Source organism: Callithrix jacchus, chromosome 3, assembly GCF_049354715.1.
Source record: "Callithrix jacchus isolate 240 chromosome 3, calJac240_pri, whole genome shotgun sequence".
Classification (NCBI taxonomy): Eukaryota; Metazoa; Chordata; class Mammalia; order Primates; family Cebidae; genus Callithrix; species Callithrix jacchus.
In genome coordinates, this window is record NC_133504.1 from 52,057,089 (window position 1) to 52,079,861 (window position 22,773).

Genomic DNA, 22,773 nt, shown 5'->3' on the forward strand with positions numbered 1-22,773 from the left:
CATATATTAAAATGGCTGGAGGTCTGTGGTTACTTCATTGGTCCAGCAGTCTAATAGAGGCTTTCTGAGAACTCTTAGATCATTCTCTCATGGTCCAAAGATAGTTGATATAACTATCACACACTTGAGATAGAAAGAAAGGAGAAGAGTGACACTGGCCACATCTGTCCTGTTGATAGGAAGAAAACCGTCTCTGGAACTTGGAAATCTTTAGCGTACTTCTTGTGTCTCTTGGTATAAGAACTGGGTCATATTACCACCTCCATCTAGAAGGAAGCAAATGTATCTCAAATCAGGGAACAGTATTGTCATTGTTGAACTAGGCAAATCACTGTTTTCTAGGGCTAAACATATAGCCTACCTGAAAACAAACAAACAGTGTATTTTATGCAAGGAAAAAGGCAGAATGGGTATTTGGCAGACAGTGAACAACGTCTGCCACACATAGCCTCTCTAAGCCTTGCATTCTCATTTGCAAGGTGGAAATATTAGCAATATATCTCAGAGGAGTGAGTGAGACAACTGTAAGGACTTAGCACAGTGCCTGGCAAATAATAAGTATTCAGTAAATAGTAACTATTGGCCGGGTGCGGTGGCTTATGCCTGTAATACCAGCATTTTGGGAGGCCGAGGCAGGCTGAGCCCAAGTTCAGGAGTTTGAGACCAACCTGACCAACATAGTGAAACTGCGTCTCTACAAAAAATAAAAAAATATAAATAATTAACCAGGATGGTGGCATGTGCCTATAATTCCAGCTACTCGGGAGGCTGAGGCAGGAGAATTGCTTGAACCCAGGAGGTGGAGGTTGCAGTGAGTTGAGATTGCTCCACTGCACTCCATGTATTATTATAAAAAATAATAAAATATAATAAAAAGTAGCTGTGATTCCATTTATGAGAAACCCACAGCCAATATCATATTGAATGGGCAAAAGCTGAAAACATTCACTTTGAAAACCAGCACAAACAAGGATGCCCTCTCTCACCTCTTGTATTCAATGTAGTACTGGAAGTTTTGGCCAGGGCAATCAGGCAAGAGAAAGAAAAAGCACATTCAAATTGAAAGGGAGGAAGTCAAACTTTCTTTGTTTGCCGATGACATAATTCTATATCTAGAAAACTCCATTGTCTCAGTCCAAAAGCTTCTTAAGCTGATAAGCAACTTCAGCAAATTCTCAGGATACAAAATCAATGTGCAAAGGTCACATTCCTATACACCAGCAACAGGCAAGCAGAGAGCCAAATCATAAGTGAACTCCCATTCACAATTGCTTTCAAAGAGAATAAAATACCTAGGAGTACAGCTAATAAGGGAAGTGAAGGACCTCTTCAAGGAGAACTACAAATCACTGCTCAAGGAAATTAGAGAGGACACAAATGGAAAAAAACATTCTATACTCATGGATAAGAAGAATCAATATTGTAAAAATGGCCATACTGCCCAAAGTAATTTATAGATTAAATGAAATGATATTCCCATTTTCCCATTAAACTGCCATTGACATTCTTCAAAGAATTAGAAGAAACTATTTAAAAATTCATATGGAACCATAAAAGAGCTCATATAGCCAAGACAGTCCTAAGCAAAAAGAACAAAGCTGGAGGCATCACATCATGCTACTGGACGTCAAACTATACTACAAGGCTACAGTAACCAAAACAGCATGGTACTGCTACAAAACAAAAACATAGACAAATGGAATAGAATATACAACCCAGAAATAAGACTGCATGCACACAGCCATCTGATCTTTGATAAACCTGGCCAGAACAAGCAATGGGAAAAGGGTTCTCTAATAATTGATGCTAGGAAAACTGGCTAGCCATATGCAGAAAATTAAAACTGGACTTTTTCCTTACACCTTACAAAAATTAAGATTGATTAAAGCCTTAAATGTAAAACCCAAACCTATAAAATCCCTAGAAGAAAATTTAGGCAATACCATTTAGGATATAGGTATTGGCTATGATTTCATGACAAAAATGCCAAAAGCAATCACAACAAAAGCAAAAATTAACAAATGGGATGTAATTAAACTAAAGAACTCCTGCACAACAAAAGAAACAATCATCAGAGTGAACAGACAACCTACAGAATGGGAGAAAATTTTTGCAATCTGTCTATCTGATAAAGGTCTAATATCCAGAATCGGCAAGGAACTTAAGCAAATTTACAAGAAAAAACAACCCCATTAAAAAGGGGGCAAAAAACATAAACAGATACTTTTCAAAAGAAGACATATATGCAGCCAATAAACATGAAAAAAACCTCAGTATCACTGATCTTTAGAGAAATGCAAATCAAAATCACAATGAGGTACCATGTCATGCCAATCAGAATGGCTATTATTTAAAAGTCAAAAAGCAGCAGTTGCTGTCAAGGTTGTGGAGAAAAAGGAACACTTTTACACTGTTAGTGGAAGTGTAAATTAGTTCAATCATTATGGAAGACAATGTGGTGATTCCTCAAAGACCTAGATGCATAAATACCACTTGACTCAGCAATCTCGTTCATGGGTATATAATCAAAGGAATATAAATCATTCTATTATAAAGATACACGTATGTGTATGTTTATTGCAGCACTATTTACAATAGCAAAAACATTGAATCAACCCAATGCACATCCATAATGGACTGGATAAAGAAAATATGGTACATATACACCATGGAATACTATGCAGCCATGAAAAGGATGAGATCATGTCCTCTGCAGAGACATGGATAGAGCTGGAAGTCATTATTCTCAGCAAACTAACACAGGAACAGAAAACCAAACAGTGCATGTTCTCACTTATAAGTGCGAGTTTATTGATGAGAACACATGAACACATGGTGGGGGGAACAACACACATTGGGCACCTGTGTAAGGGTGAAAGGAGAGCATCAGGAAAAATAGCTAATGGATGCTTGGTTTAATACCTGTGTGCTGTGAGGATCTGTGCAGTAAACTACTGTGGCACTCATTTACCTATCCAGATCCTACACAGCTATCCCCGAACTGAAAATAGTAGATAAAGGAAAAGAAAGTTTATATTTTAATCTTCAAACAAAAACAAAACCCCAACATCCTTTATTTCTTGAGTTTTCAATCTTAACTTTTAGTAAGATCGAAAAATAGCCGATAAAACTTTCTAATGTTGCAACCTGGAATAGATCCTGAGCAACCCTGTAAATTCTTTAAGACACGTGCTCATTCCCAGAAATAGTCCCTGAGCAACATGCTAAGAGGGCATGCTAGCAATTCTTACTGTATCTAACTTAAGTTCTGAGCCACTTTGCTAGAACCATTCCTTATTATTTTTTCCTGTCTATTTTTTAGAGATAGAGTCTGACTCTGTCACCTAGGCTGGAGTGCAGTGAGATGATCATAGCTCACCACAGGCTCAAATAACTGGGCTAAAGTGATACTCGCAAGTGGCTGGGACTACAGGTGCATACCACCATCACCAGATATTTAAAAAAATTTTTTAGAGATTGAGTCTGTGTTGCCCAGGCTGGTCTTAAACTCCTAGGCTCAAGTGATTCTCCTACCTCAGCCTCCCAAGTTGTTGCGATTACAGGCATGAGCCACCACACCCAGCTGCAATTCAGTTTATAAAGATTTACTTAAAAGGGAATGATCCAAAGTGTCAATTTTTTATTATTAAAAAAGTTTAAAAGTATTGCTCATCCCTATCAAATAAACAAAATGTTTGCCACTCTGTGATCCACTGTATTACATATAGTTTCCAGAAGGAACTGTATTACATATAGTTTCCAGGAAAAAAAATTGCTTCTTTTTTCAATCAATGTGTAGTTTTAAATCTCTTAAGTCCTGTGTAGAACATACATAAGTAGAAAACATGTTCCCTATTCAGAAAGAACTTACATCTAGCTAATGAGATGACTAGGAACACACAGAGACATTTACATACTCAATGTAAGGTGGTAATGAGTGAAACAGATAATAATTATTATTTTATTTTAATAAGGACAGATATTACCAGTGCCCAGTGTAGTCACAAAGGTTCTTATGGGAAATATTGAAATTCATGTATGTATAGGTATCTGAAGAGGTCCCTTTCCTAGGTTCTGTATAAGTTGAGAAATAAAACAAATAGTGAAGATGAAGGCCAAAATATTACCTTTCTTCCTAATAGCACATTGTTGGATATATTTTTAAGTCTTAGCCAAGGGGGGCTTCTAATAATGAATTCCTGGGAGTCACGTTATAGCTGGTTGCATTGACTCGGGAAAGAAGCTTCCAAGAAGGAGGGTAATGCTGACCCATTTCCATACTTTCTCCCCAGGGATGTCGTGAAGGGGTGAGAGAGGCTCAGAGTAAAGGAATTGAGCATCTTTCCAGTTGGGAGTCATCAGGAGTGGGGATGAAGTGTTCTTAAAATTACACTCTTGTTCCAGAACAATGTGCAGATTTAAGTATAGATAAATAATGTGAAAGGGTATTTTAGGCATGGAAAACAGAACTGTGGAGTGTGAAGGTTATATTCAGACTGCACTACAGCATGGTGTTAACATGAGTAATAGAATTAATGATAGGAAAAAGAGAAGGGTAGAGTGAAGTGAAATTTATCTTACCCTGTTACATATAGAGGAGCTGTCATTTTGTAGCCATACCCTTATAAAATGTATATATATTATATATGCTATAGTTGGAGGAGAAAAGGGGCAGTAAGGGTGGCCTGTCACCACCCATTATTATATGTGCTGAAAGTGACTCTGGACTAACAGCTACAATTTTTGAGGCAATAGTTTTGTGTAAATCAAACTATTTACTTATCATTTGTCATATATAAAATATCTGTGGTTGGAGAATGGAGAAGGTGATCAGAAGTTTGCCTGTGATAAAAAGATGGGTGGAAATTGATGCTCTTCTAAAGGACATTCCCTAGAGGATACTTGTGAAATCAGAAATGTCCACCCAATTTTGATCTATTGTTCCAGGTTTCCTTTCCCCACTCCAGAGATTTAGATAATAAATGAAATTCTTAGAAAAATCCACTTGTAAGCAAGACCATCAGAAATTGTGCACACGGCTCCAAGTAAGTCTCTCAAGTGGTCATCACAAAAATATTCCAGTTTTTGAAATATGGCATGTTATGTGTTGAAACAAAAGCATCATTAGTAGGAACACAATTTGATTCCTTTGGGTCCAATTCATGTTTTCTCAAGTCAAATTATGGTGTAAGAAGTTTCCTGTTTTAAATAATACTCATCATTTTTCATATGCTCTTTGTATAGTTGGTGATTATAAGAGGAAATATTATTTTAACAGAAAGATTCTGTATATGAATAATTTTCTCTTTATTATTTGCAAGCTGAAATGAAGTAACTTGGTAATAGAGGAATTATGTGAGTCCTGTATACTGTAATCCTTGGCCAATTTTGTCAGTCTGTTTTCCTTTTAAGTGCGTGCATGTGTGTGTGTAACATAATATATATACAGAGCAGCAAACACCACCTCAGTGAATTTAGTCATTGCACCTGCCGAAGACTAGAGCACATTAGTACCCTGGAAGCTCTCTTTGTGTCCCCTCTCAACCACTATTTCCTTTATCCTCTCCAAGATTAACCCATATCCTGAATTAAAGGCTGTTATTTAGTTTCAACAGTGTTTAACATAATATGTGGTATGTACCTATGTACAAAATATATTTTTGTGTGTTGGCTTTCTTTTACTCAGCATGATTTTTGTAACATATATTCAAGTTACTTCCTGTAAATATAGTTTGTTCATTTATTATTGCATATATTTGTCCATTCTACTGTTGTTTGTAATTGGAGTTGTTATTACAAATAATGCTGATATGAAATTCTAGTACTTGACCTTTGACTCACATTGTATGTGCATTTCTGTTAGATACAGAGAGAGAGAGAGAGAGGTTCATGTTTTGTGAATATTCCCAGCTCATTTTCCAAAGTGGATGTACCCATTGACATTTCAACAGCTGGGTATAAAAGTTACTGTTTCTCCACATTCTTGCCAATCCTTAGTATTGTTGTTCTTTTTAGCCATTTTTGTGAGTATAATATTAACTTTTTGTAGTTTTAATTCTTTTTTCCTTGGTAACTAATGAAGTCAAGCCACTTTTTATGTGTTTCTTGGCAATTTAGATAGCCTCTTTTGTGAAGTCTCGTCTTTCACTCATACTTTAAAAGTCTTTATAAGTGTTCATATATTCTGGACATAAACACTTTGTCAGTTTTAAGTGTTGTCATTATCCTCTTCCACTATTATGGGTTGGGTCTTCATCTGAAAGATGAAAGCTTTTAGGCCGGGCGCGGTGGCTCAAGCCTGTAATCCCAGCACTTTGGGAGGCCAGGGCGGGTGGATCACGAGGTCAAGAGATTGAGACCATCCTGGTCAACATGGTGAAACCCCGTATCTACTAAAAATACAAAAAATTAGCTGGGCATGGTGGCACATGCCTGTAATCCCAGCTACTCAGGAGGCTGAGGCAGGAGAATTGCCTGAACCCAGGAGGCGGAGCTTGCGGGGAGCAAAGATCGCACTATTGCACTCCAGCCTGGGTAACAAGAGTGAAACTCAGTCTCAAAAAAAAAAAAGATGAGGTCTTTTAGTATTCTCACCACACAGACAGTATGTGAGGTGATGGATGTTGGATGTATTAAGTAGCTTGATTGTGGTAGTCATTTCACAACATATATGTCAAAATGTCACATCGTTTACCTTGAATACATACAATTTTTGTTTTGTCATTATATCTCAATAAAGCTAAAAAACAAAGATCTTTAGATGAATAGAAATTCTTACTTTTAGTGTAAACCAATTTATTGGTCTTTTTATAATGTTTAGTTTTTTGTGTGTGTGCTACAAAATTGTTTCCAACCTGAACATCATGAAGATAGTCTCCTATATTATATTCTAGAAGGTTTGTTGACCAGGTTATATCTGCAATTAACCTTAGATGATACGGATTAAATTTCATGTTTTTCCCCATCTATGGCTATTCAATTAACCCAGTACCATTTGTTGAAGACCCATCTCCCATTGTTCCATAATGCCTTATTTATTTGAAATCAAGTATCCATGTATGTGGGATATGCATTCGAGCCTCCTACTCAGTTCGATTTGTTTGAATTGAGTAGGAGGCTCAAATCATCAAGACTACACCATCTTAATTAGTGTTGAATCATAATATATTCTAATGACTGATAGATTAAATTATCCCAGCTTGTCCTTTCTTAATAGTGTCTCAACTATTCTTGGCCTTTAAATCAGCTTACCATGCTACACACATGTACATACAAAATCTAACAGAATTTTTATTGGGATTGTTTCACTGTATACTATAGATCAGTCTGAGGAAAATTGACACTTTTATAATATTGAGTCTTTTGATTCACAGAATATTCCATGTATTTTAATCTTTAATCCTTTCAAAAATGGTTTATTGTTTTCTAGTGACATGTTTTATATATCTTTTATAGATTTATTCCTAGGAATTTGATATTTTCAATATCATTACAAATAGTGCTTTTAAAATTTGTTTTGGTAAGTGGTAATAAAATTTATTTTTGTGTCTTGACTTTGTATCAGCAATCTTTAACTTACTGTTGAATTAGAATTTTTTTTACATCTGTAAATTAAGGCTCTGTTGGTTCTTCTTTTTCTTTTCTTGTGTCTTTTATTTATTTAATTTTCTTATTGTACTAGCTAGGCCCTGCAATAAGGTATTAAATAGAAATCTGAGATGTCATTTAAGCAGCCATTCTTGTTTTGATGACAATGGGAAAATTTTCAAAATTTCATGTTGTACGATGTTGGCTTAGGTATTTTGGGGAAATCCTATTTCCTAGTTTACCAAATATCTGTTTGTTTGTTAATCATGAATGAATATTGAGTATACAAAATTTGCCTTGCATCTATTGAAATCCCTTTATTATTATGTTGAATTATATTGGTTGATTTTTGAATATTAAATCAACTATTGATCCTAGAATAAATCCAACTTGGTTATGAGCAGTATCCTTTTATAGGAATCATTTAATTTTGTTTGCTAATAATTTGCTTAGGAATTTTTTATCTATGTGTATCAAAGGATTTTTACATTATGAGTGACATTGACCTATGATATTCCTTTTTTTGTAGTTTTTCTTGTCACGTTTTTGTACTGAGATCATTTTGGCCTCAAAATATAAAAAAAAAAATTTTTTTTTTTAGATAAAAGAAAGAAAAGAAGAAAGAAAGAATGAAAGAGAGAAAGAAAGAGGAAGAGAAAGAGGGAGAGAGAACGGGAATCTTGCTCAATTGCCCAGGCTAGAATGCAGTCTAAAAATAGGTATTAAAAACCTCTTTTATGCCAATAATTGTGCTTAACAATGGAGACAGGAAGGAATAAGGGAGGAAAATAACAAACAACCAGCCAACCAGTATTTCATTTAAACCTGTGAAATGCTATGCAATTGCTGAGGAGTGATTTACTTCCCATTATGTGGTCACTTTTAGAATAGGCGTGATGTGATACTGAGAAGAATGTATGTCTTGTGGATTTGGGGTGGAGAGTTCTGTAAATGTTTATTGAGTTTACTTGTTCCAGGTCTCAGTTCAAGTCCTGGATATCCTTGTTAATTTTCTATCTTGTTTATCTGTCTAATATTGACAGTGTGGTGTTAAAGTCTCCCACTAATACTGTGTGGGAGTCTAAGTCTCTTTGTAAGTCATTAAGAACTTGTCTTTTTAAAATTTTTTTCTGGAAGAATTTGTGTGAGATTAGAACAATTTTTTGGGAGAATTTGTGTGAGATTACAACAATTTCTTAAATTATTTGTAAAATTCATTGATGAAGACATAATTATAGATTGAACTTATAAATATAGAAAACTATTTAGATTTTTGCACATCTTGTGTAACTTTTAGAATTTATATTTTTCTGGGAGTTTTTTCATTTCCTATACATTTTCAAATTTATTGGCATAAAGTAATCTATATTATCATTTTATAATCTTTATAATGTCTGTAAGATATGTAGTGTTAGAGTCATCATTCCTGATACTGGTTATTTGTGACTTCTCTTTTTCCTCTTTATCAATCTCATCAAAAACTTATACATTCTTTTGGTCTTTTCTAAAAAGAAGCTTTTGGATTTATTTATCCCTTCTGTTTCATATATTTATTTTATGTTATATATCTGCTTGTTATTATTATTAGATTCAGTTACACAGGCATATTGCATGATGCTGAGATTGGGTATCCTAGTGATCCCGTCACCCAGGACATGAACATAATACTCAATAGGTGGGTTCTTCAACCCTTGTGTTTCTCTCTCCTTCCCTGCTTTTGGAATTCACAGTGTTTATTGTTCCTATCTTCATGTTCATGTGAATCCAATATTTAGCTGCCTCTTTTAAGTAAGAACATGCAGTATTTGGTTTTCTATCTCTTCCTTAATTTGCTTAGGATAATGGCCTCCAGGTGTATCCATGTTGCTGCAAAAAACATTATTTGGTGATTTATTATGGCTGCATGCTCTTCATTATTTGGGCTTAACTTGCCTTATTTTTCTGACATTTTGAAATGGATACTTAGATTAATGATTTTAAGCATTCTTCTTTTCTTAATGACTGTAACTTTTCCTCCAAGTGCAGCTCTATTTGATCTTATATGTTTTGATAATTATTCATGATTATTCAGTTATATTTTCTAATTTTTTAAAGTGTGTATTTTATTGCACTTTAGGTTCTGGGGTACATGTGCAGAACATGTAGGATTGTTGCAGAGGTACATGGCAATGTGGTTTGCTGCCTCCATCCCTCCTTCACCTATATCTGTCATTTCTCCCCATGTTATCCCTCCACAACCTCCCTACCCCCTGCTCTCCCTCTCCTATTATCCCCCAACAGACCCCAGTGTGTGATGCCCCCCTCCCTGTGTCCATGTGTTGTCATTGTTCAACACCCACCTATGAGTGACAACATGCAGTGTTTGTTTTTTTGTTCTTGTGTCAGTTTGCTGAGAAAGGTGGTTTCCAGATTCATCCATGTCCCTACAAAGGACACAAACTCATCATTTTTTATGCATAGTATTCCATGGTGTATATGTGCCACATTTTCCTTGTCCGGTCTATCACTGATGGGCATTTAGGTTGGTTCCAGGTCTTTGCTATTGTAAACAGTGCCACAATGAACATACATGTGCATATGTCTTATAATAGAATGATTTATAGTCCTTTGGATATATACCCAGTAATGGGATTGCTGGGTCAAATGGTATTTCTATTTCTAGATCCTTGAGGAATGGCCACACTGTCTTCCACAATGGTTGAACTAATTTACACTCCTACAAATAGTGTAAAAGTATTCCTTTTCTCCACATCCTCTCCAGCATCTGTTGTCTCCAGATTTTTAAATGAGCGCCATTCTAACTGGTGTGAGATGGTATCTCAATGTGGTTTTGATTTGCATTTCTCTAATTACAAGTGATGAGCATTTTTTATATGTTTGTTGGCCTCATAAATGTCTTCTTTTGAAAAATAACTTCATATCTCTCACCCTCTTTTGAATGTGTTTGTTTGTTTTTTTCTCGTTTATCTGTTTTAGTTATTTGTAGATTCTGGATATTAGCCCTTTGTCAGATGGGTAGATTGCAAAATTTTTTGCCATTCTGTTGGTTTCTGGTTCACTCTAATGATTGTTTCTTTTGCTGTACAGAAGCTCTGGAGTTTAGTTAGATCCCATTTGTCTGTTTTGGCTTTTGTTGCCAATGCTTTTTGGTGTTTTAGTCATGAAGTCCTTGCATATGCCTATGTCCTGAATGGTTTTGCCTAGGTTTTCTTCTAGAGTTTTCAAGGTGTTAGGGCTTACGTTTAAGTCTTTAATCCATCTGAAGTTAATTTTAGTGTAAGGTGTCAGGAAGGGGTCCAGTTTCTGCTTTCGGCAAATGGCTAGCCAGTTTTCCTATCACCATTTATTAAACATGGAATCCTTTCCCCATTGCTTGTTTTTATCAGGTTTGTCAAAGATCAGATGGTTGTAGATGTGTGGCATTCCCTCTGATGCCTCTGTTCTGTTCCATTGATCTATTTCTCTGTTTTGTTAAGAGTACCATGTGGTTTTGATTACTGTAGCCTTGTAGTATAGTTTGAAGTCAGGTAGGGTGATACCTCTGGCTTTGTTCTTTTTGCTTAGAATTGACTTGGCTATGTGGGCATTCTTTTGGTTCCATATGATATTTAAGGTGTTTTTTTCCAGTTCTGTGAAGAAGGTCATAGGTAGCTTGATGGGGATAGCTTTGAATTTGTAAATTACTTTTGGCAGTATGGCCATTTTCACAATATTGCTTCTTCCTAACCTTCAGCATGGAATGTTTTTCCATCCGTTTGTCTCCTCTCTGATTTCCTTGAGCAGTGGTTTGTAGTTCTCCCTGAAGAAGTCCTTTACATCCTTTGTTAGTTTTATTCCTAGGTTTTTTATTCTCTTTGTAGCAATTGTGAATGGCAGTTCATTCTTGATTTGGCTCTCTTTAAGTCTGTTATTGGTTATAGGAATGCTTGTGATTTCTGCACATTGATTTTGTATCCTGAGACTTTGCTGAAGTTACTTATCAGTTTCAGGAGATTTGGGGCTGAGAGGATGGGGTCTTCTAAATTTATAAGCATGTCATCTGCAAATAGAAACAATTTGACTTCCTCCTTTCCTAATTGAATACCCTTAATTTCTTTTTCTTGCCTGATTGTTCTGGCTAGAAGTTCCAATACTCTATTCAATAGGAATGGTGAGAGAGGGCATCCTTGTCTAGTGCCAGATATCAAAGGGAATGCTTCCAGTTTTTGCCCATTTAGTATGTTGACTGTGGGTTTGTTATAAATAGCTTATATTATTTTGAGATACGTTCTGTCAATACTTAGTTTATTGAGGGTTTTTAGCATAAAGGGCTGTTGAAGTTTGTTGAAGGCCTTCTCTGCATCTATTGAGATGATAATGTGGTCTTTGTCTTTTCAATAATCTATTGAAGGTCTTCTCTGCATCTGCTGAGATAATCATTGTGGTTCTGATTATGTGGTGGATGACATTTATATCCTTGTATATGTTGAACCAGCCTTGCATCCCCGGGATGAAGCCTACTTGATCATGATGGATAAGCTATTTGATGTGCTGTTGTAATCAGTTTGCCAGTATTTTATTGAAGATTTTTGCATCTATGTTCATCATGGATATTGGCCTGAAGTTTTCTTTTCTTGTTGAGTCTCTGCCAGGTTTTGATATCAGGATGATGTTGGTCTCATAAAATGATTTGGGAAGGATTTCTTCTTTTTGTATTGTTTGGAATAGTTCAGAAGGAGTAGTACCAGCTCCTCTTTGTATGTCTGGTAGAATTCGGCTGTGAACACATCTGGGCCTGGGCTTCTTTTGGTTGGTAGGCTATTAATTGCTGCCTCAACTTCAGCTCTTGTTATTGGTCTATTCAGGGTTTTGAATTCTTCCTGGTTTAGGCTTGGGAGCATGCAAGTGTCCAGGAATTTATCCATTTCTTCCAGGTTTACTGGTTTATGTGCATATAGTTGTTTGTAGTAATCTCTGATGGTAGTTTGTATTTTTGTGGAATCATTGGTGATATTCCCTTAATCATTTTTTATTGCATCTATTTGATTATCCTCTCTTTACTTTTTTATTAATCTGGCTAGTAGTCTGTCTATTTTGTTGTTGTTGTTGTTTTTTAAAACAGCTCCTGGATATATTAATTTTTTGAAGAGTTTTTTGCGTCTCTGTCTCCTTCAGTTCTGCTCTGATCTTAGTTATTTCTTGTCTTTGGCTAGCTTTTGAGTTTTTTTGATCTTGCTCCTCTAGCTCTTTCAATTTTGATGGTAGGTTGTCGATTTTAGATCTTTCCTTGCTTCTCATGTGGGCATTTATTGCTATAAATTTTCCTCTAGATACTGTTTTAAATGTGTCCCAGAGATTCCGGTATGTTGTGTCTTCATTCTCATTGGTTTCAAGGAACATCTTTATTTCTTTCTTCATTTCATTTTTTATCCAGTCAACATTCCAGAGCCACTAGTTCAGGTTCCATGAAGTTGTGTGGTTCTGAGTTAGTTTCTTAATCCAGAGTTCTAATTTGATTGCACTGTGGTCTGGGAGACTGTTTTTTAAGATTTCCTTTCTTTTGCATTTGCTGAGGAGTGATTTACTTCCAAGTATGTGGTCAATTTTAGAGTAGGTGTGTTGTGGTGCTGAGAAGAATGTATATTCTGTGGATTTGGGGTGGAGATTTCTGTATATGTCTATTAGGTTTGCTTGGTTTAGATCTATGTTCAAGTCCTGAATATCCTTATTAATTTTCTGTCTCATTGATCTGTCCAATATTGACAGTGGAGTGTTAAAGTCTCCCACTATTACTGTGTGGGAGTCTAAGTCTCTTTGTAGGTCATTAAGAACTTGCATATGTATCTGGGAGCTCCTGTATTAGGTGCGTATATATTTAGGGTCATTCGCTCTTCTTATTGCATTGATCCTTTTACCATTATGTAATGCCCTTCTTTGTCTCTTTTGATCTTTGTTGTTTTAAAGTCTATTTTATCAGAAAGTAGGATTGCAACTCCTGCTGTGTTTTGCTCTCCATTTGCTTGATAAATCTTCCTCTATCCCTTTATTTTGAGCTTATATGTATCCTTGCATGTGAGATGGGTTTCCTGGATGTAGCACACTGATGGGTTTTGACTTTTTATCCAATTTTCTTGTGTCTTTTGATTAGAGAAGTTAGCCCATTTACATTTAAGGTTAATATTGTTATGTGTGAATTTGATCCTGCCGTTTTGATGCTAGCTGGTTGTTTTGCCCATTCGTTGATGCAGTTTCTTCATTATTTTGATGCTTTTTAGCATTTGTATGTTTTTGGAGTGGCTGGTACTAGTTGTTCCTTTCTATGTTTAGTGCTTCTTTCAGGAGCTCTTGTAAGGCAGGCCTGGTGGTAATGAAATCTCTCAGCAATTGCTTGTTCATAAAGGATTTTGTTTCTCCTTTGCCTATGAAGCTTAGTTTGGCTGGATATGAAAGTTTAAGTTGAAATTTCTTTTCTTTAAGGATGTTGAATATTGGCCCCCACTCTCTTCTGGCTTGTAGGGTTTCTACTGAGAGATCCACCCTGAGTCTGATGGGCTTTCCTTTGTGGGTAACCCAACCATTCTCTCTGGCTGCCCTTAGCATGTTTTCCTTCATTTCAACCTTGGTGAATCTGAGGATCATATGCCTTGGGGTTGCCCTTCTTGTGGAATATCATTGTGGTGTTCTCTGTATTTCCTGAACTTGAATATTGGCCTGCCTTGCTAGATTGGGGAAGTTCTCCTGGATTATATCCCGAAGCATATTTTCCAGCCTGGATTCATTCTCTCTGTGACATTCAGGTACACCTATCAAATGTAGATTATGTTTTTTCACATAATCCCATATTTCTTGGAGGGATTTCATTTCTTTTTACTTTTTTCTTAATCTTGCCTTCTCATTTTATTTCATTGAGCTGATCTTCAATCTCTGATATCCTATCTTCTGCTTGGTTGATTCCACTATTGAAACTTGTATATGTTGTGCAAAGCTCTCGTGTTGTGTTTTTCAGCTCCATCAATTTATTTATATTCTTCTCTAAGATGTTTACTCTCAAATACATTTCATCAAACCTTTTTTAAAATTCTTAGTTTCTTTACCCTGGGTTAGAACATGTACTTTTGGCTCAGAGAAGTTTGTTATTACCCACTTTCTGAAGCCTGTTTCCATCAATTCATCAGACTCATTCTCCATCCAGCTTTGTTCCCTTGCTGGTGAGGAGTTGTGATCCCTTGGAGGAGGAGAGGCATTCTAGTTTTGGGTGTTTTCATCCTTTTTGCACTGGTTTCTTCCCATCTTTGTGGATTTATCTACCTGTGGTTTTTGTAATTGATGACTTTCAGATGGGGTCTCTAAGTGGATGGCCTTTTTGTTGATGATAAAGTTCTATCTTTCTGTTTTTTAGTTTTCCTTCTAACAGTCAGGCCCCTCTGCTGTAGGACTGCTGGAGGTCCACTCTAGGCCCTGCTTGCCTGGGGATCACCTGCAGTGGCTGCAGAAGAGTAAGGGTTGCTGCCAATTTCTTCTTCTGTTATCTTCATCCCAGAAGGATACCCACCAGATGTCAGCCTGATCTCTCCTTTATGAAGTGACTTTTTGGATATACAGGGGTCAGGGAGCTACTTGAGGAGGCACTCTGGCCCTTTTAGGAGCTCAAGTGCTGAGCTGTGAGGTCCATTATTCCATTCAGAACTGTTGGGCAGATATGTTTAAATTTACTGCAGCAGAACTCATAACCACCTTTTTTCCCAGGTGCTCTGTCCTGGGAAGGTGGGGCTTTGTTTATAAGTTCCTGATGTGCTGCTGCCTTTTTTCAGAGATTCCCTGCTGAGCTAGGAGATAGCCTAGTCTAGTTATAGTCTGCCAGAAGAGGCATTGCTGAGCTGCCATTGGCTCTGCCCAGCTGCCATGTGAACTTCCTTGTGGTTTTGTTTACAGATGTATAGTTAGAACTGCTTCATTAATGGCAGTCTGCCTTAGTAATGACAGACTGCCTCTTTAATGGCAGACTGCTTAGGTAATGGTGGACTGCCTCGGTAATGGTGGACTGCCTCGGTAATGGTGGACTGCCTCAGTAATGGTGGTCTGTCTCGTTAGTGGTGGACTGCCTCAGTAATGGCAGATGCCCTTCCCCCCACAGAGCTGGACCATCCTGGGTCCAGCTGTGCTTTCTGTGAAACTCTCAATCCAGAGCATTTCGGATTATTGGTCTTTGTGGGGGTGGAACCTGCTGAGCCTGGTCACCTGGCTCTCTGTTTCAGCCCCCTTTTTTTCAATTGAATGGGTGGCTCTGTCTCCCAGGTGTTCCAAGTGCCAGTTGAAATGGCTGCCCAGATTTGTGTGAGTTTTTGTGTGGAGACCCACTACACCAGCTGAAAAAGCCATGCTGGAACCTCATGGCACTTTTCAGTCCATGTATCTCCTGTTTTGTGAACAGTAATAATTCATTTGGTAATGCAGTGGTCACTTACCCTCTGCATTGTTCTCACTGGGAATTGCACTCCGGAGCTGTTCCTATTCAGCCATTTTGGATCCACCCCCCTTTTCTAATTTTTATTAGAATGGCTTTTTTTTGGCCCACGGATTATTTAGAAGCATATATCTTAATTTTGTTCTTTGAAATATATAGGGTTTTTCAAAGTATTCTTTTATCATTGATTTACAGAATAATTGCTCTGTGGTTAGGGAACATTTTTTGAAATTTGTTGAAACCTGCTTTAGTATCCAAGCATATGCTCAATTTTTATTGATGTTTCAAAAAAACAGTATTTACCCTTGAGTTTTGGGGTGTAGTGTTCTTTGTATGTCAACTAATTCAGTTTTTTTAGTGTATCATCCAATAATGTGTGAACTACTGGTTTTGGTGTCTACTTGGTCTATCAGTTAATAAAGAAAGTTATATGAAAATCTTCCAAATGATTGTGGATTTTTTGCTTTTCCTTATAATCTTGCCAATTGTCTCTTTATATGTTTTGAGGCCATATTTGTAAGTACATACATATTTAGAATTATTGTAGCTTCTGGCATATCAAAGCAGAAGTTATGAAGTATTTATTTATTAATTATACTTATGAAGTGTACTTATTTTGAAGTGTACTTTTTATCTCTAGAAATGTTTTCTGTCATAAAATCTACTTTATCTGATTTAATAAAGCGATACTCATTTTCTTTTGATTAATGTTTGAATGCGATGTTTTTTTCCACTCTTTTACTTGCTGCCCTTTTGCATTCTTATATTTATTATATGTTTTATGTAAATGAAATGTAATTTGGTTTTGTTTTTTACTGAGTCTGACTCTGATGCAACAAAAATCGATATGACTTATTTAGAAGACACTGTCTCCCAAACTAAAGAGAACACTTTAGAAACATAGTTTGAGGCCAGATTTTGGAGAGTCTTTTAGTATCAAAGGAAAAATTCTGGCTTGTATCTTCTAAGTTTCTGGGAACGAATGAAGGATTTTTATTTTATTATTATTATTTTCATTAAAGGGTTTTTAAACAGGTGAATGATATATCTTTTTAAGAAAGTTAAATCGGAAGATTCAACTGGAGCAGCAGGCACTAGTAGTAATAAAGATAGGTGCTGAAATTCTTTTAATAAGGTAGCACTTAGGACAACAGTACCTGATACATAGTAAGCTTGCAATAAAATACTTGATAACTAAAGGAATAATCCAGATATGATGTGATGACCAGCCAAACAGGGGTGTGGTAGTGGAAGTAGCAAGGAATGATTGGATATATACAATGCGATAGACAGAATTCATTGACAGCTTATGTGTAAGTGAGCAGAAATGTCAAGCTTATGTTAATCAACAAACATATGAATATCATGCTAAAATGTTTATATAGGTGTCTATTACATGGGAGCATCAGAAGAATAAGTAATGAAACAATGGTGAATATATTGATCATTATTCTATATGTTTTCTATTTCTGATTTTGCCTTGGTTGTCCCTGAAAGTGCAGTTATTAATCCTTCTCTTAATAGCTGCTCACCCATTTTTTATTTTGTATATTAAGGAATTCAGAATTTGTAGTAGTTGTCAAATTTTTGGGGGATTTTAGAATCGTTAGTTAAAATATGTCATAATTCCTTTCATTATAATTATTTAGTGATCTCTGTCAGACACTTTCATTATGTGGATTTCTTGGGCATTTCTGTTGGTTTTTTTACCTAGTGCTGATTGTTTCCTCTTTTGTTTTAAACCTTGCGTTGTGAGCTTATCTTCATCAGGGCTTTGTAAAACTCCTGTGCTTCCTTGGTTAAGAATTGCCTTTCAGAATAGTTTTGGGTTTACTTCTGCAGGTACTCTAGGGAGATCCCTGGCTTGGGACCTATTTCTTTGTAATTTCTTGACTTGTGGCTTTCTAGACCACACTTGACATAAAATTCAATCCTGTATGAGTTCAGGCTCCTGTTATGGATTCTCAAGAGATTTGTTTTTCTCACCTAGAGCCCAAGCATAGACAAATTAGTTTCACTATTGTCTATTGTCTTCTTTTGCTTGTGGGCAGAGAGTTTAACACTTTTGAGTTTTATGCAGAGATCTTAGTTTTAATTTGCCACATTGCAAGAGCTAAGTTCTCATCATCATCATCATCTTCTTCTTCTTCTTCTTTTTTTTTTTTTTTTGCATTCCCTGAAAAATCAAATTCTTAGATGACAACTCCTACTCATCACCCACCATCAAGACAAACACAGGGTAGACTACTCATGTGCCAGTCCAGTTTCAGTTGCTTCATTATTCCTGGCATCTGGATTTTTATTATTTATTTATTTTTGAGATGGAGTTTCACTCTTTTTTCCAGTCTGGAGTGCAATGGTGTACTCTCGGCTCACAGTAACCTCTGCCTCCTGGGTTCAAGTGATTCTCCTGCCTCAGCCCCTAAGTAGCTGGGATTATAGGCATGCACCGTGACACCTGACTAATTTTGTATTTTTAGTAGAGATGGGGTTTCTCCATGTTGGTCAGACTGGTCTTGAACTCCTGATCTCAGGTGATTTGCCCACCTCGGCCTCCCAAAGTGCTGGGATTACAGGCATGAGCCACTGTGCCCAGTCAATATTTTTCTTCTATATGAGCTCAGCTAAGCATTATAAGTTTGTATATTTTTTTCCCAGCCCTTCCAGTTTATCTAGAAGGAGGGTTTTTATGTGTAGTTTTCCATATTACTGAAACTCAAATTTTAAATTTTTTCCATGTCTATAAAGTCTTTTTTCACATGTTTCTAAATATCCTTGACTTGATTTTTTTTTTAAAGGACATTACGTTTCACAGTTGTTATGTCCTTAAAATGCTATTTCCCCACTTTTAGATTTAATTTAAGAAGTAGAACATAATTCTAATATCATTTAACCTTGCCACTTCATAAATTCTATTCAGAGGCACAAAGGGAATAATTAACTCTGAAGATTGATAGAGGACTGGCCTTTTTAACTTGGCCTGAGGAAATAACCTTAAAGAATGCCCCCGTGCACTCCATGTGAATAAATAACAACAAATTCAGTGCAGTGATTACCTTGAGGTCTAGGGAACAGGGGAATTGAGAAATGAGAACATAGGGGGTTTCATTTACATTTGTAATGTTTCATTTCTTAAACCAGTAGTATATATCCAGGGATTCATTATATGTTCTACCGTTTTAAAAAATTTGAATTATTTGATAATAAAAATAATTGTTAAAGAAATTGTTACTATAATGCAAACAGTACAACACTTTTAATTTCATATGACATAAGATATACAGGGCATTTGGCATTTGTCATGTGTGGTTGTCAAGTGAATAGGTAATTTTTCATCCTAAAGAGGTCAGAGAGTAAGTTGTTTTTTCAGCAACTGTTAAGATTTAGTTTTTACCATATTAGACTGTGTTTTCTCCCGTGCCTGTTGAAAATATCACACGACTGATAACAAACTCCAGTGTATCTGGTGAGTATGCTATTTCCAACTTGGGGAGCAATTCCAGCATTATCTGGAATAGTAATAGATTGAATTTGAATAATCTTCTTTGCTAAAAAGATCCTTTTAAGTGCTTTTGCAATAAAGTTATCTGCTGATTTGATTTTTTTATTCATGTGAATTACAAGTGTTGCTATTTGGTGATCTTGTTAACTTACATCTTTTAACATTAAAGTATGAAAGAGGAGGAAAAGATTGCCATTTAAAGGGACCCAGGTCCTTTTGAATGTCTGCTTAGGTCTGGCACCCTGCCTGATTCCTTGCATAGACTGTTTCTCATCCTCACAACATTAGACATAGTTACATTTATTGAGCATGTTCTTTGTGCCAGTCATATGATAAAGTATTCTTTATCTATTATTTGATTTCTACAACATTCCTACAAATAGGTCTTATCATTATCTCTCTTTTAGAATGGACAAAATAGGTTAGATGAATTTGACTAAGTCATAGAACTACTAAATAGAATAATTACCCCTGTGTAACTCTGAAATAACTCCCCCATGTATGTATGCACGTATGTACGTGTGCGTGTTAGACTTTCTATCATCTATTCTACACTCATATTGTCCAGTACTGAATACCTCACAGCAATAATTTGATATCACTTGGGCATCAGAAAGATTCACGTAACTGTTATGATATGTAGGATGTAGCTGCTTCTTATTTACAAACAGTAGATAAGACAAAAATACAAGAAATGGATGAGCAGTAATAAGAAAGCTGGGTGATTAGGACAGTGGAGTGGTTGGAGGGCAGAATGCTGTAAGAATCAGCTGCCTGAGGCTAGGTGGTAGAATGCTTATTGATCTTGATGGTAAATGTGGAAAAGGTAGGTTTGTAGCCTCTGGTTTTATGTTTTCTGCCATACCAAAGACAAAAGGGCAATGTTGTCCTGGGATCCTCACCTTTGACCTAATCAAAAAAACCCTTCCCTCCCCACTTCACTACTGTTCGGGAAGAGGGGTGATTCAGGAAGAATCACCCCTCTTCAGGAGACCAAAACACACACACACACACACACACACACACACACACAAAGATGGCCAGGCTATATTGTTTCCTATTTACTTACGGATAAGCTCATTGCTTTTCAGATAAAAAAGAAAGGAAGGATGGAGGGAGAGATATAAAGGGAGGGAGAGATACAGAGGAGATTGATTTAATACAGAGAAAAGTTTTCAATTGTATTTTTATCTATGACTTCTTAGTGGATATTAAGACTATTTTGTGACTTTACAACTTTGTTTAGAAAAGATCAATGTGATTTCATCTAAACTGAGCCGTGTAAAGCACAATGTGTCTTTTTTCCTTAGCCTTCTTAGAGAAATTCATGTATCTCCAAACTTCATCTTGAACTATTGCATTTACTTCATACTGAGGCTTGTGTTTCATTATTTTGGCCTTGTGTAAGTAATTTTGGCCCTGAGGCAGTTAGACAACTAGGTGTCCTTCACTGGATTAGCAAAAATTATAAATGAATTAGTATAATCTCAATTAAAATAATATTTCATCTATCCAATTTACCATTTCTATTTATATATGGTCTAATCTAAGTCCTACTCTGATAACACTTTTAATAATAAAATTGGCTAATAAGACTCAGAGGCATGAGTGTGAGCAGATGTTTTCTTTCGCTTTCATAATTACACAGGTGTCCAAAAACATTGTAAAGATGCAAAAAAAGGCCAATCTAAGGACAAGTGCCCTGAGGTGGCCAATAAAAAACTCTGTTTGCATGAATATTTTGCTGATTTGTAGTTTAAAAATCAGCAATTAAATTTAAATTGGGTCTTGTGGAAAATTGTGAATCCCTCTTCTACAGACTTTCTTAGAAAGATTTAAATATTTCTAGTGTTTTCCCTGATGCCAGATTTTGAGCTTTCTGTTGTCTTATTCCTTGGGTAGCTGCTGTCTTGCTACTCCCACCCCTTATTTTTTTTATAAGAACTAGACAATTTTATTAGGGATCTTTTAGAAGTCCTTTTGAAAGTTTTTAATAAAAACTTCTTTTAAAAATATATTTCATTTTTATACACATAACAAGAAAGTGAATTTTTCAAATATTTTGTAAAGTATTTTATTGTTTACAAAGCATGTTTATTGCCCATTTTCTTGCAAATTCTTAAAGCAACCCTGTCAGGTAAGTAAAGCAGGTGTCACCTCCATAGGACGGATGAAATTGAAACCACAAGTAGTAAATGACTCAGGTCTTCTGACTTCTGAGCTAGAGTTATTTTCACGTTTCTTCTTGTTCCTTGACCAAATTGCAATGAAAGGGTTTAATTTTTATATGGATGCTTGGGTTTTTGTATCTGATACTGCCTTTTTGAAACTTTAGGGAATCATTAGGTCTATAACTTTTCACTAGGGGGCCAGTTAATAGTTGATAAATTTTATCTTTTTAAACTAACTTTGTTTCTTCTCACTCTGTGTGTTCTGTATCTCAGAAGTGAAGAATCAAGTGTGAATAGAGAAGGTTAAGCTGTTATCACTAAAGAAATGTTTTACTGCTGCAGATGGTAAGCATGTAATAAATGTCAGCTTCAATGCACATTTTACATGGTATGGGAGTAGGTTCTTATTTCAGGGTTATAATATTTAATTAAACACCCTCTTCATTAATGGGAGCTTTGTGGGGCTGCACACACAAGTCACTTCTTCCTAGGACTTCAGTGCCCTATATATGCTGTATCATTCATTCCTCAAGAGCAATTTTAGCTCCAAGTATGCAACTGTGATGCCTAAATGTTGAAAACTCTAACACCATTTTATTTATTTTTATGAGAATTAGGTCAAAATTAGGCTAAGCAGAGACACCAAATAACTTAGGATCACGAGTAAAATGGGAAATAAAAGGTGTTTTATACCGAATCTTTACAGATGGATTTGGCAAAGAACAGTTAATTAGCCATGGACCCAATTGGGGATAGATTTTTTAATGATTTGCAGGTAGTCTAGAGAAAAGCTAAATAAAAAATTCCAGCTCAAACTGCTCTTCTAAAATGGGATAAGAACTATAGCAGTGAATTAAAATAACCAGTGACTGTTTCTAACCAATATAAAAATAACAGTTATGAAATATTTCTTTTACTCTTTGCCAACTATTTAATAATCCATTAGGTATTTCTAAAGGGTGGAGTATTTGAAATGAAAATTTGGGCTCAGAAACCTGAAGGGCCAGAATCTTGAGTAAATTGACTGAGACTAGATAGAACAGGATGTGAAAGGGGACTTTTTTAGTGGT

At 36.0% G+C, this 22,773-nt stretch overlaps 1 protein-coding gene across 2 annotated transcripts in view; it reads left to right on the top strand.

The window, feature by feature from the left end:
• The window catches only part of ANAPC10 (anaphase promoting complex subunit 10), a 175,260-nt gene extending 153,249 nt beyond the window's left edge, over positions 1-22,011 (top strand). Inside the window, exons 5-6 of one of the 2 annotated variants that reach the window (XM_054252891.2) lie at positions 8,189-8,306; positions 21,977-22,011. In XM_054252891.2, coding sequence (XP_054108866.1) covers positions 8,189-8,306; positions 21,977-21,996 — 138 coding nt within the window. In that variant the 3' untranslated portion in view covers positions 21,997-22,011. Of the gene's footprint in view, positions 1-8,188; positions 8,480-21,976 lie in introns of those variants that run through there. The other variant, XM_054252890.2, reaches the window with a different exon arrangement.
• The last annotated feature ends 762 nt before the right edge of the window (positions 22,012-22,773 follow it).